The sequence below is a fragment of the Coturnix japonica genome, chromosome 16 (genome assembly GCF_054131305.1).
Source record: "Coturnix japonica strain WE chromosome 16, WE-NBRP24, whole genome shotgun sequence".
Lineage (NCBI taxonomy): Eukaryota > Metazoa > Chordata > Aves > Galliformes > Phasianidae > Coturnix > Coturnix japonica.
The window spans coordinates 1,938,014-1,956,318 of NC_140678.1; the positions used below are offsets into that span (position 1 = coordinate 1,938,014).

The window sequence follows — 18,305 nt, forward strand, 5'->3', positions numbered from 1 at the left end:
GAGAGGCACAGGGTACTGCAAGCATCAGTTACTGCAGGAGATAGAAACAGACCCCTGCAGAATTGGCCACATGAGGCTCCTGGCTAAAGATATAAGAGCCCAGCAGTTGCAACCAGGCTCTCAACGTAGACAACAAACACAGCAGGACAGTTTAGTCTCCAATTCTGCTGTGATAACCCTGTGAATAACTGAACCCCAACCTGTCAGCAAGTGGTGGCAGCCTGGGGAGACATCAGTCCCACCATGGGAGAGCCCAGGCAGCCCTCAGCCTTATGCTAAACATGCTGAGAAGGATGAACTTCCCACCTTGTATTTCAAAAACCATTTTATTTACAGTACTGTACATCTCCACCCCTGAGCTTGTGATTTCTTCCTCTGCCCCGAGACCCAGCAAACAGAATTTAAAACACATTCCTGCCAAGGGACGCAGGTGACAGCCAAGCCAGATCTGGAGCTGGCAGCAGTAGCACAGACAGCTTTACGTCAGGGTGAGGATTGCAGAAAGCCAACCCCACCTAATCCCTGACCCCACACTGCATCTCTGCAGCCCTCTCCAGCTCCTTGGACGGGATGCAGGCAGTAGCAGCAAATAACACAGACCCACCCCTAACTTCAGCAGCCCCCCATGGCTGCTCCTGCATTCCTCCAGCAGTCCCACTTTGCCCCCCAGCATCTCCATTTTGATGTATTTTGCTGGGCTGGCAGCTGTCACCCCATGAGTTGCAGGACAGCGGAGCTCTGTGGGTCAGTGCCTACCATCATCACCTCTAGGCAGCCGAAGTCCAGAGGTAGTCCAGGGCTCCACTGGCTGCTGAGGCTCAGCTGAAGAAATAGGTGGAGTCTATTACTTTGTTCAGGTTGAATTCCCCTGTGAGAAGCAAGGGAGAGCAGAGGTCAGAGCAGAGCCTGCTGGAGATGTGGCTACTGAGAGAGAAGCTGCCTAAGCCCAGCTTTTGCCTCCTGCATTGAACTACTTGGGCTCGGGTCCTGCTGCAGGGTCTCAGACGTCTTCCAAGGACTGATATCCATCCAGATTTACCTTGTATATCTGGGGCAGTGGTAGGAACAGTGAGACAGATAACAGCAGCAGGGAAGGAAGAGGGGAGCGCGTGGCTCCAGTACAAACCATCACTGCCTCTGGGACAGACCACAACAGCTGCTCAGTGGCAAAGGCCAGCACTTAGCTGGGCCGCTTTATTTTGCAATGGCAGAACAAAGGTTAGCCAGATGGCCTGGCAGAGGCATAGCCAAGAGATTAGGAGGAGTCAAGCTAACTAACCGCCTTAATCCCATTGCATGTGTATCATCTAGATCCTGGTAATTACGATACTGAGAATCTCAGTCCCAGCTCTAGGCAAATGTTTTGTGGTTGGAAACAGATGGGCAAAGAGCAGCAAGACAGGGGACAGCATGAGCTGGGTCAATCTAGGGGAAATCTCAGGAGCAAAGCTCTGTGGAAGGCAGGGGCCATTTGCAGGGATGTTTACAGGGGAAGGACTTCAGGAGCTCCTCTTTCTTATTTCCAAACTTCCCCTAAGCTTTGCAGTTCCCAGCCTGTGCTCCTACCTGTTTTAGGGACGTTTGAAAGCTGCTCCATCAGCTTCTTCTGCCAAAGGGCTCTGCTCTCTCCGTCAGAGCTGCGTGAACCAGATCGAAAGCCAGTCAACAAGGGGAGGTCTGGGTGAAGGTTCTCCCTCCTCCACTACCCAGCGTGGCATCTTGATAACAGGATTCAGCTCTTCCAAAACACTGCACACCCCATGGCAGCAGGAGCCCAGCCCCAAATACAGGCACTTCCCAGACCTGAGGATGTCTGCTTTCATTTGGCTCCGGTGGTGATAAATGAGGGTTGCACGCTGGGCCAAAGCAGTGCTCATCACCACCACCCCTTATTGCCTTGCTCAGTGTAGAAACCAAGGCACAGACATAAATCATAGCCCAGCCCAGGCCCACAGAAAGGTACAAGCACCAACTTCTACTTCAGTTCTGCAACAAAAGGTTGCAGATATACCTTGTGTTCCAACTCAGGTGTCAGTTAAGAAGGAAGCACAACTTCCCTTGAGAACAAACCTCAGACAAATAACATGACCTGGGAGCAGCAGGCACAGCAGCCTTGGGGTGTGGAATTAGCATGGGTAGGGGAGTGAGGGCTGCATGCAAACAATACCTGCAGTAATTCTTCACCATGAACTTGGACAGATCCTCCAGGATCTTCTGGCTGTGCAGAGCCACAAACTGCTGCCGACAGATCTGATCCAGGGAGCAATGGGGAGTTGCAGGTTAACAGGTATTTTGCCCTCCTTTACCTCAGTGCTTCTCAGCCAAGAGGAGTCAGAGGTAAGAGGAGGGAAAGCAGTGGGCAAGAGTGAGAAGGAGGGGAACTATCAGACAGATCTGAAAGGAATGAGGTGGGAAGCAGAGGCTGACCTCCATTTATTAGCCCTGCAGCACTTCAGAAGAGCCCAGGGCAAGACAGAGGCACTGACTCTGCTTCATTCAGTTTAGTGCTGATACTGCCCTGCACCCAGCTGAAGGGTGCGAGGAGGGGGCCTGAGGCATCAGGAAGTCATTTGCAACCACCAGTAAGCATCCCAGGTTCGCTATGCTTGGGTAAATAAAACAGACTATGGAGCAAAGCCCAGGGGAGGCAAGGGCTGGCAATTGCCCAGAGGACAGATCAGCAAGATCACTGCTCACAAAGGATTTGGGAGGAGACTTTTACCTTGTTCATGATGTCCACAGTGAGTGCATGAGTCCAGTAGCAATCGTGGACTGAGACAAAGGTCAGACCCTGCCTGGGAGGCAGCAAAAAGGGCCATGAAGTATCACTGAGAGCTCCAGCTCCCTGCAGTGATGCGCTGCTGCTGATCTCTCAGCAGAGCCCAGGCAAGAACCCTGCTCCCTACCTGAAGCAATGCAGGGCTGTGAGCATCATGTGAGTTGAATCCAGGGAATGGATGAAGTTGGGTGGGAAGGCATTTTTCTGCTTCACCGTATCAGGCTTCCTGCAGCACAGAACGGGATAGGGGAGGAGCTGGGGCATGACCAGGGCTCAAGATGTGAGCCAGGGCAGAACCAGCCAAGATCTGGGGTTATAGGGGAGCCCTGATGGGCCCCAGCTCCTCCAGCTGACTTTCCATGGCTCAAAGGAATATCAGGAGCTTTGGAACATGTTGGCAGGTTCCACTGATGGGGAGGTTTTATCTCTAAAGCACAGACTGGGGCAGCAGGGGTTCAGTGTAAACCATGGGTTCATACTTACTGGTTGTTGTTGCTGGAGCTTTTCACACTCAAGTTCTGCATGTTGCAAGTCAACTGCAGGGGGAGAGAAAAGTGATCAGCACTGCTGCTTACTTCTGGGAAGGGGATGATGCCAACAAGGTATTCCACGCTCTGCAGGAAACATCTTTTCTGGATGGGGATGTTGGCAAGGCATTCCAGTCACTGTGGCAGCTGCCATTTCCCTGTGGCACTTTGCCTGCTTCCCCCTCCAAAGGATGCTGGCAAGCATCCTTCACCCCTTCCCAGGGAGATGCTGATTCACTCCTGCAGGGACTGAGAAGAGGTTCCTGAAGGTGGGAGGCACCTGCTTGCTCCATCCCTACACGGCCAATGTGAGGCTGCAGCAGAGTGGCTGCGAGGATGGGATGAGACAGGATGGGGAGCCGTGAGTCAGTGCAGCAGCGTGTGGGAGGCGAGAGCAGTGAGACTGAATCACGCGAGCCCCGAGGAGGGCTGCTCAATGCAGAGAATGGGTCTGTGCCCCAGCTGCCTGAGTGGGATGGGAGCAGCAGATTCCTCAGCAGCACGCCCACACTCTCCAGTCTCTGTGATGAGGCTGAGAGATGTGCCTGCACACACAGATCCCATCTTCTCTGCAAGTTCACCTGCAGGCGATGCAAACTGTCTGGCCTTGTGCTGACTGCCTCAAGGTCCACTATACTTTCCCTGCTCCTCATCCCTGGGTGGATGAACAACTTAATCCCATCACCAGACACTCACCACAGTGGGCCTGATCCGATAGTAGGGCTGTACGATGGGGAGACCCAGTGGGGTGACCCACTCCACTGTCCTTCCTGACTGTGCAATGAGTTTGGCGCTTTCCGTCAGCCAGTTCTTAGGCAAAGGGAAGCAGAGAAGAAAGTGGCTCAAGTTAATACACACAGCTGGACAGACCTCATTCCCACTCCCAGTCCAAATTCCTGCCAGCCTGAGTGTAGCTCTTATGGGGAACCTGGTCCACCACTAGGCACAATCCCTCTGGGCAAGGACATAGGATTGTCTTTGGGCCAGGACCCCATGGAGTTCCTTCCTTCCTTCCTGGTCTTTGCATGGGTTGACTAGGGAAGAAAGAAGGAGAGGAGGTACCTTACCTGGATATCTCGAGTCGCTGAGAACATCTCCTTGATGCCATTAAACACCTGCTTTACGAGGTAGTGAGACGCCTCCCATAGGTACTCCTGCATAGAACAGAGGCAGTGAGGGGGAGGCAAAGGGGAACCAAAAGATGCAAAGCAAAGCTATGAGATTCAGGATAAGCTAAGAGAGCAACTCCCCTGTCTCAGTGGGTACATGAAATGGTAAAGGTCTTCCAGCTTCTTACCTCAGGGAACTCAATCTCCTTCAGCCGTTTCTCCATCTGCAGCCTCCCACCGTAGCGTGTGACTCCATACACCACCGTCATCACCGTCTGCTTCACCACCTTACGGCCAATGAACCCTTCCAGCACTTGGGCAATTCTCAACCCTTCCTCAGCATCCTTCTTCCTAAACTCCTCCACCTGAGGGACAGAGAACAGTGGGAGTCAGAGTCACATCAGTGTGCTGCCCAAGTCCCCTTTGTGGCTTGAGGTGTCTGAAGGACCCTGTGAAACCCCCTCTGCTAACTTTCTCCTCAGGATTCTATGCAAAAAAGGGTCCAAAAGGACAATTTCCCAGGACATTTTCCCTATGTTCCCCCATCACAACTCACCTGCTGGGCCACCACACTGTAGACATCCTGAGGGACACTGCAGGGCATCAAATTGACAGAGATTGCACCTATAAGGTCCCGACCGAGCGCTGCGTAGTGCTGTAAACCATTGCAAGAACCATCCTGTGTGTGAGAAGAGAGAGGGCTGAAGCAAGGTGTTAGCACAGGGATAGAGTCCTGCTCATCAGCACAGATACGCCTTGACCACAGATATGGAATACCAATGAAAAACCATGAAGCACTATGACAAATTTGGCTCTAAAGGGCTACTGCTATTTCCCCTCCCCCTCTTTGGGCAAGTTTGCAGCTGATTTCCAAGCAGTGGCCAGGTCTATAACAGTTTCCATTTCACTTCTAAGTGGTTTTCCTGTCTGGGTCTCATCATTATCTGCTGTTGTCTATGGGGTTTTAAAAACCCACAACACACTGTCTCCCCACCCGTATATTTTCTAAGAGAGAGCTCCATGGAAACACTAAAAAAAAACCTGAAAATTTGAAGAAAACAAATGTGTCTGGGATGCTAAAAGTGGCCCCACATGCTGGCAGTCAAAACAGACCTTAGAAAACCCAAGAGCAGGACTGGAGTCAGGCAGAGAACTGAAGAACCCTCTGCAAGCCCTCAGCTGACTCCAAAGCTCCAGCCATGCTGCTTCTGCATCCTATTGACAGGAGAGAAGTGCAGCTCCCACCCAGCCCTTCCTAAAGCTGCAGTCAAGACATACAGATCAATAAGTCAAAGCAGCTGGCCTGATGGCCCACCTGGGACCAAGACCAGCCAGGATGAGACAAACAGGGCCTGAATGACAGCATAGAAAGGTCCTGCTGCTCACCGAAGCCATGCTGCTGCTTCAGGTTGCCCCTATACTCAGGCTGTGCCTGGCCAAAGGCAGCCTGCAGCTGCTGGTAGGATCAGTTCTCATCTCTCCTCCTCCTTCCCCACACTGCAGTGCAGCAAGCTGGAGAACGGAGAACTGACAGTGCTAGGGCAGCCCTGCTGCTGCAGAAGAGCTGCCTCTATTCGCCAAGCACTGATGACTCAGGTGGAAACAGACTCCTGTGCCCTCCAGAAAAAGTCCTTGCTTGAATTCTATTAACTGCACCCTCCACACACCCCCAGCTGCTCTCTTGATCTTCTGTTGTCATAACAATATCATCAGAATCCTTCAGCTGAGACAGTCTCACGTATGTTACAGACCACTGCTCCTGGCAGAATCCATCCCCATTCTCCCCCACACACTTCATTAGGGCTACGAGATCTTCTAACGAGATAAACAAGCTAAGCCCTCTCATCAGAAAAAGAATCAATCACTGTCTCCCGCATAGCAGAGGGATTTATCAGGGCATTGGATGCAGGAGGCTGCTACCTGTCCCCTTGCTTTTCCTCGGAGGTCTACACCTCCCATTTTGTGCTTGTCTCCTGCCATATCCCAAAAGGCTCCCAGTCCCCATCTCACAGCTGGATAAGACAGGACTGGCCTGGTTCCCAATCTGCAGACATTTGTCAGAGAGCAATCTCCCAGACAGGCTGTTTGGCTAAAGGCAAGCAAAGCAGCACTGAACTGCACTGGTTTGTTAATGGCTGCATGTAGCAGCCAGTTTACTGGAGTTTTCAAATCAAGACGCCTGTAGGTTATACTTCCATCCTTAGGAAACCCTGGCCACGTTGCATAACAATAAATACAACTGTATGCTTCTGCTCTGCCCTGAGCTGCCTGCCCTGCCTGCTCTACTCCTTGCTCAGCCACCACCCAGGCTGTGCACATCTGCTGGGCACCCACCTGGTGAACTGGGAAATGAGAGATGAAGGCTGCTGGATCTGGTGACCTCGAAGCTTTGGCAATTTCCATGCAGCACGCCAAGACTTGCCAGGGTTCATCGGTGTTCATCCACCACTTCCTGCCCTGGGAACAGCAAAGCACACAGTAGGAGGAGGAGGCAGTGCCCTTGTATGTAAAGGCAGCAGGTGAGCTCCTGGGCTCTTAGGAACATTAGTTAAGGCACCTCCTCTCACCATGCCCCCACCTCCCCACCACTTCATTGTGTTTTCAGATATGTTTTATTCCCTAGACACTATGCTAAACAAGAGGAACGTTTAAAGCCTCCTTTAAAATTAAAGAAAACGCTGATGCCCCTCAGTTATGTGGAACAATTCCTAATTGAGCTCAAACAGGGTTGAACTTCCCTGCTTTTTCATTACTTGCTTCAGTTAGGAGACTCCTATACTGCTCAGGGTTGGCTGCAACCCAAGCTTCTCCCTGGTGACTCTGAATCCCACCGCTCCACACGCACCGTGAGCGGGTGGTCAGCAGAGTCCAGGATCTCCTCCATGATTTCATTGGCATAATCCAACCGCTCCTGCAAGGCATTCTTCTTCTTCAGCCCTGTGAGGTTAATGAGGTGGATCTTCAGCCAGTTGAGACCCTTTGGCCCCAGAGGCCTCCCCTCTGCAAAGAGCAGGATGGCACGAGTGACATCGTTACCCAAGTGATTGAAATAAGGTGGGCAAGGGTAAGTCCTGCCACGGAAATCCATGTTGTGAGGAAACCAAAACACTTTGTCCCTGACATAGTTGGCAATGGAGAGCTTATAGAGAGCATCCATGCGTAAACTGTGCATCTCAGCTGCTTTCTTCTTGCACAGCAACAGCTCGTGCTTCTGGGACTTGTGCAAGGCAGAGGAACTGCTGGGAGAGACAGGAGGCTTGGGGGCCTCAGAGACAGGTGGTGGGATGTCCAGCTTCTCATTGCCTTTGTCATTGAAGATGGAGATGATTATATCCAACACGGGCTGGTTAATCTTCCATGCACAGTTGCCCAGCTGGTTCAAGGCATCCAGCACAGGGTGGAGATTCACCTGGGGACACTGGTCCAGGAGCTGCTGGTGCTGGATGGCCCCATCCACGTAACGCATCAGTTTGGTATCACTCAGGACAAAGGCACCGAAATGGGGGGAGGTCCAGGGGACAGGGGGGCACAGCATGGGTATGGCAGAGGAGTTAAAGGTCAGCGTGGTCTCTGCAGCATCTGACACTATCTGTGAGAAAATGGGATGGGGCTTTATCAGCCCAACCTGGAGGAGAGAATCAGAGGAGCAAAGGTCAGCAGTAGAAGAGGCAGGGGGAAGCCTGGAAGAACACATGGTCAAGTCTCTCACTGTGTAACAATCACACTAATCACCCTGTGTATACAGAACCAGGCGCTCCTTAAAACCTCTGAAAAAGAAAGGCATGGGGAAGGGAAAATGGTCCTGCAAGGACCTAGTTAGTATGAATTGATGATCTGCACTGTCCCAAAGCCACCAGGGATGAGGCTTACCTGCCAGCTGCTGCGGAAGGAGTAGATGTGATAGAGGACGGGGATAAGCTTGGATGGCAGGCGAGGGTTAAGGGTGTTCCTGGGCACCTTGACAGAATGCACCAGGATCTCCAGCAAGTACATTCCCAGGCGCATCAGGAGCACATATGGCCAGCTGCAGTCCTTTAAGTTCAGGGAAGGCCCGTAGCCTGCTTCTGCCACCAGTTTCTCCCAGTACTCCCGTGGTAAGTACTCACTAGGCTGGGAGAGGGAAAATCAGGTCAGACTGATCTCTGTACCAGGAACATCGCTCTGAGAAGGACTCTCCTGCCCCTGTACCCCTGCCTGATAGTTCTTATAGCCTCTGAAGCATTGGAATCTGGACTCTGAGCACATGAGGATGCAGAAACCATCCAACCCCAGCTCCACTCTGAAACCCATGGAACCCCTCTCCCAGGAAAGCCTACCTGGCTATCTTTTGCCAGCAGGTGGATATAGTTCTCATAGATCTCCTGTATCTTCTCGAGCTGGCCACTCTGCTGCTTCCTCTGGGTGAGGTATCTGTTGTAGACTTTGGAGCCCAGCTCCCTGGCTAAGACAGCCAGGGATTCTCCTTGTGGAGAAAGGCTGTTGAGAATCTGAGAAAGGGGAAGGCAAAGAGAGACTTAAGGAGAGAGGAAGAGAAAAACGGAGCAGAAAGACAAAGTGGGAGTTAAAGTTTCCATATGGGGAACACAGGAAGATGCTGATTCCCATGATGCTGAGCAGATTAGGAAGGAAACGTGGCCAGAATAGACGAAAGCTTCTCTGTCTGCTCAGCACAGGGTGCAGACAGGGCCCGTACCTAATAACTTAGGTAAACCTTGAAACTCATGCTGTTTCTGCACTGTGGTGGCCCTAGGGTTGCCCAGGAGGCCTCATTCCTAAATCTCAGTGCAGTCAGGGCAGGGTCTTACCTGCATCATGATGTCCACATACTCCTCATCAGGCAGCAGACACAGGTAGGGGTAGAGAGCGCTGGGCCCTGTCATTGTCTTGGCCTGGGACATGCTGTGCTTTGACTTCTGCAGGGCCTGGAGAATGGCACCACGCCACTGAGAACGAAAGGTGGCCAATTGCTGGCGCTACACAAGAAATGGAAGCCAAACAGTCACACTGTAGTGAGAGTACATCACCAGGAAACTGACCCACATTAAAGGAATGAGCCCTGCAGGTCTTCCCCACAGATCCCTGCCAACTGAGGTGCCCCCCACCCCTTCAGACACCCCGATATTTACTGCTTTGATGGCTTGTGGAGTCAGAGGTTTGGTTGACTCCACTGAGTCGATGGTTATGGTGCTGTTCAGCTCCAACTCCAGCTGCTGCTGGAAGTGCTCCCGCAGCTCCTGAACAGAGAAATCCAGCTTGGGATACGACACCGTCTTCTTCTGCAACAAGAGTGAGGCAGTAAGCACCAAGGGAAGGTATTGCAGTCCTGTGCTGGACCTGAATGCATCCCGAGGATATCTGTGAACACCATTTGGCCACCTCCAACAACTCCCCGTGCAGCAGAAATATCCCCGTGCTCAGTGGCTTACCTCAGAGTAGAAGTTCTTGAGCAGAGCAGTCTTGCAGATCTCAGGTTTGGGTGGAGGGGGCAGCTGGTAGTCAGGCTGGATAATCCTGATGGCCTTCAGCACCATCTCCTTCTCATCTCCCTCAAACAGGCACTTTTGGAAGAGATCATCCACACAGAAACCATCCTTCTTCATGTGCTGCACACACCTGAGGAGAAGCAGATGAGACAGGATGTGTGATAGAAACCAGCATCCTTCAGGATGTCTGTATCAAGCTTTTCCTTCCTCACTTTTGCCCTTAACAGTGTCACTTGGACCCATGTGAAACACAGTATGGGACAAGTCTTGTGGCAACCTGAACCTCATTGAGCTGATGCCTGCCCAGGACCAGACAGTGGGGAGAGTGCTGCAGCAATGGGCATAATGGGAAACCTGCAGCACACCAGCTCTCCCTGCCTGCCACATGCAGCCAGGCACCAGGAAACAGCTCTCCAGGCTGCAGGAGCTGCCTCCAGAGTATAGCCTGTCCTTGACGAGGTCACCAGCCTCAGGTTACAGCCAGTCATCCACCTCCTCCAGCCCAAAGGGTGCTGAGCAGGCAGCTTTCACCTTCACACATGGATGGGGAGGCTGAGATTTACTGCCTCTGAGATAAAAAAACATAATGAAAGGTGCTGCCGTGCTGCTTGCTCCATCCTTAAACACTCCTCCTATCCCCTCTAAGCTTGGTCCAGCACAAGGGAATGCAAGGTACAGGTACAGCCTGGGCAAAGGGGCAGAAAACAACTGCTGCCATGGGCAGACTGGCCCATTCTGACTTCAAACTGAGAAAGCATATGCGAGGACTCACATACAAACACAGCACCAGCAAAATACACACACCTTGGTGAGGCTCGGAGCTGGCAAATCTCTGCAGATGTGCTATAAATATTTGCCTCCTGACAATCCTACAAGTTGACTTGCTGTACTTATGCAACACTCACATAACTGAGCAGAAAAATCAATGCAAGTCTCTTCTAGATCATCTGACCTGAAAGTCATTCACTCAGAGGCTGGGATTTCACTGGCTACCTTCGGCTTTTCAGTTTGGGTCTATAAAACCCATCTGAATCTCCTGGTCTCACTCCAGCAGGGAACTGGGAACCTACAAAAATCTGTTGTCTGGTTAATCCTACTAGGAAATACCAACTCTACCAGAATGGATGGAGGAGTAAAACCTACTGGACATCAATGGAGAACCAAACAGGACAAACATTCCCACCAGAATGGGTGCAGGACCAAGGGGAACCTGATTAGAGAGGGGCTGCTTGCAGCCCATTGGCAGCAGGTACAGCTCTGTCCAGAAGTCAGGCTGTTTTCATCTACCTTGGACAAACTCATAAGCTGGGGTGGTGAAAACAGTTCAAAGATTTAGCCCTGACCAACCCCTTAATCTGGCTACAAGAACCACTCTACAGCATCCAGACACACACACAGCAAGGCAGGCTTTCCCTACCCTGAGCCAGTGCCTCCTGTCCCCATTTCGTGCCCTCGTGGCACAGTGGAGCTGCAGGGATGTTGCCCAGGGGCTGCCTAAGGGAAGTGAAGTGCATTACCTCCAGATGGCTTTGGTGGATGACTGGCTCTGTGTCATGCACTCCAGCAGAACAGCATAGGAGTCAAGGTTGGGCCGCAGGCCGATGGACTCCAGCATGGAAAACAGTTGGATGACACGATGCAAGCAGCCCTGTGGATGAGAAGGGATGGAGGATGTGGAAACAGACACCAGCAGCACCAAATTGCAGCTTCACACCCCTCTGCTCCATCTCCAGTTGAGTCACATCCTTACTATCCCACCCCTTTCCTCTTCACAAAGCCAGCTCACGGGGATCAGCGGCCTTCCACAGTGTGAGGCTCTTCCACCTGGGCCATCACACCTCTGACTTTGTGACACAGAAAGCCAGGCACCAAAGGGCCAATGACCAACCAAGACAAGGGCAGCAGAAGACCCCCATAGCTCCATACCTTTCTTGCCCAGCCACGCATCACGACGTTGTATGCATCAACATTCAAAAGCTTCCTTTTCGCGGGGTTGCTGTGATAAGATAGGAGCAACTTCTCAGCCTCCTCTGGCTGCTGTAAGTACAGGAGGCACTCAAGATTAGACTGGATGTTCTGCTGCATGATTTTGCGCTGGCTGCTCCTATCCTCATGCACACGTTGAGGCTTCAGTGCTTTCACATCTTGATTCATTTTTTCCACCCTGGGCTTATGGCAGGTGTCGGCGCTGCTGGGACCAGCATGGCTCTGGTTGCTGGAAGTACTTGCTGTAACCTTTGGGCTCTTCTGGCTCTTCTTGGATTTGACTTTGGTCTTTGTCTTTGCTTTCACCTTTGTCTTTACCTTCACCTTGACCTTGGGCTGGCCATCTAGAGTCATCTGGGAGGCTGCAATAGACAACTTCTTCTCCACCTTCAGCTGCCGGACGTACATTTCCTTCTTCAGCTTTTCTGTCCAGCTGATGGACTGCGTGGGGACCAAGTGTTCCACTGCTGTGCTTGCATCCATTGCTTTCTGCAGTGCTTCCTGGTGCCTGTCACTCCGCAGTGGTGCCATTTCCACTTTGTTGATCGTCACCTCTGGGACGTTACTGGTTTGGAGCTGCTTCACTCGAGCTTTCAGCACTGCCATGAAACAACAGCCAGGGCACAGAGATAAACAGATGTGAGACACAGCAGAAGACTGGATCCAACCCGAACACCTCACTTCTGGCTTGGAAATGAGGTTATAAAGAAGATCACACAAAGTCTTCCTCCCTTCTTAATCCACCCCAGCAGCTCCCAGTGATCAGCTGCTCTGACCAAATCTTTCTGGGAACCTCCTTTGAACTGTGGTTTGCCACAGCATCCAGAGGAGCTAAAAACCAGCCCTATAAGGGTAAAAAGCACCAGCTCACACCTCCATCGAGCCAAAGCTCACTCTGGCTCAGATTAAAACAGCCTCCTATGCTCTAGCAACGACTTCTTCACAATCCCTTAAGACCAGCCTTTATTTGTATGGCAGCTCAATGCTCTATGAGGGCCTTGGGTTGGGAGCTCAGCAACTACCCCACAATCATTTCCAACCCCTATAAAGGATAATGAATGAAGGGGAGCCCTGCAGCTCTTATGGGATCCCCCTGCTCACCCTCCAGCAGCTCCGTCCTCTCACAGCCGCCATTTCTCGCCTTCTCCTTGGCGCTGGCCGAGCTGTAACACCTCAGGACGCTCCATGGGATCCCTATGGAAGAAAGAAGTGATAGGAGGATCCCACCATCACAACAGGAACCCAATGGGACAACAGGGCCCTCGGCCTAGGCCTCAAGCGGCACCCCCCGCACCCTCCAGCCCCGCTCATACCCTGGCTGCACCCACCCTCTCGCTGCCCACCCCCAGCCCCATTCCAGCCCCATTTCAGCCCCATTCTGGCCCCATTCTGACCCTCACCGCCGCCCCTCAGCCGGGCCGGGCCCAGCAGCGCCGCCCTCAGCCTCAGCAGCGCCATGCTGCCCCCACTACGCCGCCATGTCGTCTACACTGCGCAAGCGCGGCGCGCAGCCTGCGGGGAGCTGTAGTTCTATCCCATACTACAACTCCCACAATGCACCGCCGCCTACTTCCGCTTGGTGGCCGCAGGTTGGGCGGTGCGACCCGACGGGGCGGGTTCGGATCCCGGCACGGCGCGTTGCGGGCACGGAACGGGGACGGTTCGGTTCGGTTCGGTTCTGTTCGTACACAGAGCGTTCCTACAGCCGTGATGCTGCTCGGAGAACCGGGAGGAGACCACAGGGCTGAGCTGTCCGCACCTACGGGGAAACCGAACCCTCAAAGCGGGACCGGAGGATGCGAAACGGACCGGGAGCGAAACGGACCGGGAGCGGACCGGGACACGGATACAGCCGTCGGGTTACCCCCCCCCCCCGCCAACCCCATTCACATGGATTTATGAATGAGAGACCCCGCCCCTCGGCCCCGCCCCCCCCATCCGCCCATTGACCGTCGTTTCTGCCGCCCGTACCGTCGGTGCCGCTCTCCGGTGACCGCGGCCATGACCCGGAGCTTCGGAACGACTCGTTGTCCCCCACCGCCCACCCGGCACCCACCGCCATGAGGAGCGGGGGACCCGCCGCTTTCGCCGCCTGCCTCGCTGGGGCGCTCGCTGTGTTGGCGGGGCCGGGAACGGGCAGCTCTATCTGGGGTGGTCGGCGACCCCCCCGTAGCTACGGGCATCTGGAAGGAGACGTGCGGTGCCGGCGGCTCTTCTCCGCCACACGGTTCTTCTTGAGCATCGACGGCGGTGGAGTGGAGGGGACGCGCTGGAGGGAGCGGCCGGGCAGTGAGTGGGGCCGGGGTCGGGATGGGTGACGGGGCCGGGGCCGCCCATTCCTCAATGGGTCCCGGAGCTGAACCCCGACGGGGAGAGCCGGGAGAGCCGGGTCCCATTGTGTCGCTATTTTCCAGCCTCACCGCTTTAGAGTGGAGTCAGGGGCTGTGCCGTATCTTCCACGGGTCCCGGAGTTGGTTCAGCTCTGTCCGAAGCCGCCGGACCCCTCTGCCCCACGGGCTCAAGCTGCTGGTGCACTGACACTGCTGTCCTCCAGGGACCCGGTGGCACTTTACCAGCGTCAATGGGGACCTGGGGGTCTCTCATCCCCTCATCTAATACCATCGGCAGATAACTGTCTGCATCTGGGGTCATCTTCATCCAGAGTGGGTCTGGGGGGATCCATCCCCATCATTCCCCATCAGTGTCTTGGAAAGGAGAAGGGCTGAGGAAGAGGAAGGTTGGAGAGGCCATGAGTGAAGGGGACCACAGGGTGTCCTATTGCAGTCAGAGCTGCTGGAGGCATTTAGGAGCAGTGCAGGTCCCTGTGAGCAGCCTGGGGTCTGCACTGTATTGCTCAGCCTAATAGAGTCCAAGCCCTGCAAGCAAGGATTCAGTTGGGACAGCACACTGATGAAGTACGACCCAAGAGCACGGCCCATCTCTGTCTCACATCAGAGAGGATGTCACCCACCTTGCTGTGCTCAGCTGCAATGGGAAGGACAATGTCCCCGGCCCAATTGGGACAGCAGCTCATGGGGAGCCCTGTTGTGGTACCAAGAGCTGCTGGGAGCCCAGCCAGGCACGCTGCCAGTTCCCCCACGCCTTCCCTTGGTCGTGTGGCAATAGGACCTGGCAGGCTCCAGGCTGTCACATCAGGCTCACTCTGGTTATTGGAACTGAAGATAACCTGTGCCTGGGTTGGGCTCGGGTTCTGCTCCCCAGCCCTCCTTGCAGCCACCAGCCCAGCCCTACCAGTGGCTGGAATTGGGCTTCCCCTCCTTGTGCCCCACACCTGGAGCCTTCTGATGGGATAAGGGCTGCTTCCTTGGCCCCATACAGCCTGCATGGAGCTGAGCACTCATCAGCAAAGCCTGGCTCTGCCCTACTGAGCACCGGGAATAGCAAAGTGGGGTTATTTTTAGAGAAGCAAAAGTCCTTTGGTATAAATAGCAGCAGCTCCAGACAGCGATAAACTGAGATGGATTTGCAGGCATTTTCTCAACCTTTCCCCACGGCTGCCTGTTAATGGCTTTGCTGTGCTGGGACGTGCTGGACCACACCACATTGTGCTGGTGGCTGGGCTGAACATCCCCCTCAGTATCATCCTGTAGCACTCAGCACTGAGCTCTGCACAGCGTTCAGCTTGTCCTTGTGCCATATCCAGCCCCATCCTCTCCCAACAGCATCACAGTGGCCCCATGGAGGCGATGGCTCAGCCTGCAGTGGGTGGGTGAGGCTTTGCAGAAGACCCTACCCAGAGGCTGTGGCACTATATGAGCCAGCTGAAGCCTCTGCGTGTCCTCATCCACATCAGTGTGTTAATGGGGCTCCCCATGTACAGCAGGGATGGGGTCAGGCTGATGACTCTCATTGAAGCAGAGGAAGAGGGGGAGGAAGAATCCAGAGAGTTCCTGGCATTGCTCTGGGTGTTTCCACGCTAAAATCTACCTGGTCTGACCACATGCCTTTCCCATTAGCGGCTCTGACCGAGATCCACGGGCTGGGTGCACGCACCTTTAGTCTGCTGTGGGGCCAAGCCCAGGGCTGCTGCATCCTGCAGTCCCCACCCAGGTCCCTATATCGGTGCTGGTCCCAGCCAGGCGAGCAGCACCCCCAGCAATGGGATGGATGGTCTAAGAGCTGGGCTGAGTCCTTGGAGCTTCACAGCCATGTGTTGGGCAGAGGCTCAGCTGCTGATTGAGGGAGAACAACAGTGAGTTGAGCAGGGGGCAAAGGCTGACAGTTACTTCCAGGCACGTGGAGCTGCAGCTTGGCCTTATTCCAGCAGAGCTCTGCTCCCAGGGGCAGATGGGCACAAGGGAGGATGAGAATAAAGGGCAAACCCTCCCAGATGATGGGGTTCTCCCTCCAACATACAGCCCTTGCTCCATCAGGACAGCATCCATCCATCCATCTGTTCACCTCCCCTGCTCCTGCACCAGGTCTCAGCGGCACTTTGTGGGGTCGACGGTCCCTTTGTGGGCAGCAGGGGAAGGGTCCATCCAGGAGGTGGCCCATCCATCTCACAGCATCACTTCTATGTCCCTCAGGCATCGTCGAGATCCGGTCGGTTCGTGTCGGCGTTGTGGCCATCAGGGCGGTGCACACCGGCTTCTACCTGGCCATGAACAAGCGGGGGCAGCTCTACGGGTCGGTAGGTCAGGCACTTCAATTCAAGGCATTGGAGGTGCAGGGTAGAGCCGGAATGGGGTGGGGGGTATCCTGCACCTAGTGGGGCCGGTACCCATATTATACCCCCTACACCCCATAGGGGATGGCACCTGCAGAGCCCTCACCCTGCTCACCCCCCTTCCCTCCTCTATCAGAAGGAATTCAGCCCCAACTGCAAGTTCACGGAGCGCATTGAGGAGAACGGCTACAACACCTACGCCTCGCTGCGCTGGCGGCACCGGGGTCGCCCCATGTTCCTCTCTCTCAATAGCAAAGGGAGGCCGCGGAGAGGGGGCAAGACGAGCCGGCAGCATCTCTCCACTCATTTCCTCCCCATGCTCGTCAGCTGAACCCCACAATGTGGCTCCTGGACTGTCCTGTAGTCCCTCCCCTGGAGGGGGGGAAGGCTACTTCATCTATGTACATATCTATCTATATTGCTATTTATTGGTTTGTTTTATAAGTCAGTACATAGAGCCATGCTGGGGCTCTGCTTAGTGTCCCTCCATGTGTCCAAACTGAGACACACACACCGTGGATGGAAATGCCTCCCATCCTGCTGACAGCATCTCTGCAATGGGGAGAGCAGCTGTGGGATGTGTTTGGTGTCTGAGCACTCGTGGAAATTAAAGCTGTGTTCATGGCAAGGGGCAGCAAGTCGTGGCAGTGCGATGCTGGTGCTCGTGGGCTCATTCAGGTGCTGCCCTGGGTTGTGAGATTATAGACCTTGACATCCATCCCACCCTACAACTGAGTGTGTGGGTAAGGACATGCTCAGCCCCAAATCTAACCTTAAGGAGAAGCAGCAAGTGGTGTTTTAGGGATGGAATTAGTGGAAATGGCTTTGGGAGGGGAGAGCCCTGGATGTCAGGCTGCTGTGGGGTGAAGGTGCATGAAGTGAGATGAGGGAATGGCACAGCTGCATCCCGGATGAGCATCCCCTGTGGTCCCACTCCATTCCCTTCCAGCAGATGGGGATGGAGCTGGGTACTGGGAAGTGATTCTGAGAGCATCACAGCCAGAAATAGTGCCCGTTCCTGCAGTGCCTGCTGAGCATCGCTGTGAGAGGCACCGCAGCGTGGTCACTGTGTCACATCAGATGTGAGCGATGGCCCGAGCTCAAACCACCAAACTCGTTCCATTTCTTACCAAACCACAGAATCACAGAATCACAGAATTACCCGGGTTGGAAGGGACCTCAAGGATCATGTAACTCCAACCCCCCTGCCCAGCAGGGCCACCAAACATACACCTTTACTAGATCAGGTTGCCCAGGGCCCCGTCCAACCTGGCCTTGAACACCTCCAAGGACGGGGCATCCACAACCTCACTGGGCAGCCTGTTCCAGGACCTAACCACTCTTCTAGTAAAGAACTTTCCCCTAACATCCAACCTAAATCTTCCCTCCTTCAACTTAAAACCATTTCCCCGTGTCCTGCTATTATCAGCCCTTTCGAAGAGTTTACTCCCTTCCTGGGAGTAAGTTCCCTTCAGGTACTGAAAGGCTGCAATGAGGTCAAACCAGCTCCCAACGAGCCTGTGGCAGGAGGGAGCAACCACTGCAGCAACTGCTGGGACTGCAGTGGGCACCAGACCCCGACCCCAGGAGCTGCAGCACCCATATGAACCCACTTAAATCCATTTGAAGCCCACCTCGAGCATCTCACACAGACCCAAAATGCACCAGGATCTCCTGCCTCTGGGATCTATCACCACCTGCTCCTAAGCCTGGGATCCCAGCAGCAGAAGC

General features: G+C 54.1%; 2 protein-coding genes across 9 annotated transcripts; one reads left to right on the top strand and one right to left on the bottom strand.

Annotated features, from left to right (window-relative positions):
* Positions 1-307: 307 nt before the first annotated feature.
* Positions 308-13,985, bottom strand: POLRMT (RNA polymerase mitochondrial). Of its 6 annotated transcripts, XM_085517690.1 has the most exons (22): positions 13,856-13,985; positions 13,455-13,643; positions 12,986-13,078; positions 11,825-12,483; positions 11,416-11,546; positions 9,842-10,028; positions 9,542-9,691; positions 9,221-9,388; positions 8,732-8,902; positions 8,286-8,525; positions 7,261-8,040; positions 6,750-6,872; positions 4,972-5,094; positions 4,604-4,780; positions 4,374-4,460; positions 4,003-4,116; positions 3,263-3,315; positions 2,907-3,005; positions 2,723-2,795; positions 2,168-2,250; positions 1,567-1,637; positions 308-868 (listed from the first exon to the last, which is right to left on the bottom strand). In XM_085517690.1, the coding sequence occupies exons 1-22, from the start codon at positions 13,944-13,946 to the stop codon at positions 819-821; spliced, it is 3,912 nt and encodes a 1,303-aa protein (XP_085373816.1). In that variant the 5' UTR covers positions 13,947-13,985; the 3' UTR covers positions 308-818. The 6 variants fall into 6 exon arrangements, 5 of the variants coding, with proteins under 5 accessions (XP_085373816.1, XP_015741763.2, XP_015741762.2 ...); XR_014935036.1 differs by lacking the exons at positions 13,455-13,643; positions 13,856-13,985 and adding an exon at positions 13,285-13,373 and having other exon boundaries at positions 2,168-2,313; XM_015886277.3 differs by lacking the exons at positions 13,455-13,643; positions 13,856-13,985 and adding an exon at positions 13,285-13,373.
* Positions 13,637-17,212, top strand: FGF22 (fibroblast growth factor 22). 3 transcript variants are annotated; one of them, XM_085517696.1, is made up of 3 exons: positions 13,637-14,173; positions 16,435-16,542; positions 16,711-17,212. In XM_085517696.1, the coding sequence occupies exons 1-3, from the start codon at positions 13,945-13,947 to the stop codon at positions 16,749-16,751; spliced, it is 378 nt and encodes a 125-aa protein (XP_085373822.1). In that variant the 5' UTR covers positions 13,637-13,944; the 3' UTR covers positions 16,752-17,212. The 3 variants fall into 3 exon arrangements, with proteins under 3 accessions (XP_085373822.1, XP_015741851.2, XP_085373821.1); XM_015886365.3 differs by having other exon boundaries at positions 16,435-16,538; XM_085517695.1 differs by having other exon boundaries at positions 16,435-16,534.
* Positions 17,213-18,305: the final 1,093 nt, after the last annotated feature.

What these genes read in the sequence shown, in the direction of transcription:
- POLRMT (XM_085517690.1), bottom strand. Translation starts at nt 13,946, where the DNA reads ATGGCGGTGGGTGCCGGGTGGGCGGTGGGGGACAACGAGTCGTTCCGA. An exon ending in TCCACCAAAGCCATCTGGAG is followed by an intron (nt 10,029 to 11,415) that starts GTAATGCACTTC and finishes GCTTCTCCTCAG; the next exon opens with GTGTGTGCAGCACATGAAGA. An exon ending in CAGCGACTCGAGATATCCAG is followed by an intron (nt 4,117 to 4,373) that starts GTAAGGTACCTC and finishes CCTTTGCCTAAG; the next exon opens with AACTGGCTGACGGAAAGCGC.
- FGF22 (XM_085517695.1), top strand. Translation starts at nt 13,945, where the DNA reads ATGAGGAGCGGGGGACCCGCCGCTTTCGCCGCCTGCCTCGCTGGGGCG. An exon ending in CTGGAGGGAGCGGCCGGGCA is followed by an intron (nt 14,174 to 16,434) that starts GTGAGTGGGGCC and finishes TATGTCCCTCAG; the next exon opens with GCATCGTCGAGATCCGGTCG. An exon ending in AAGCGGGGGCAGCTCTACGG is followed by an intron (nt 16,535 to 16,710) that starts GTCGGTAGGTCA and finishes CTCCTCTATCAG; the next exon opens with AAGGAATTCAGCCCCAACTG.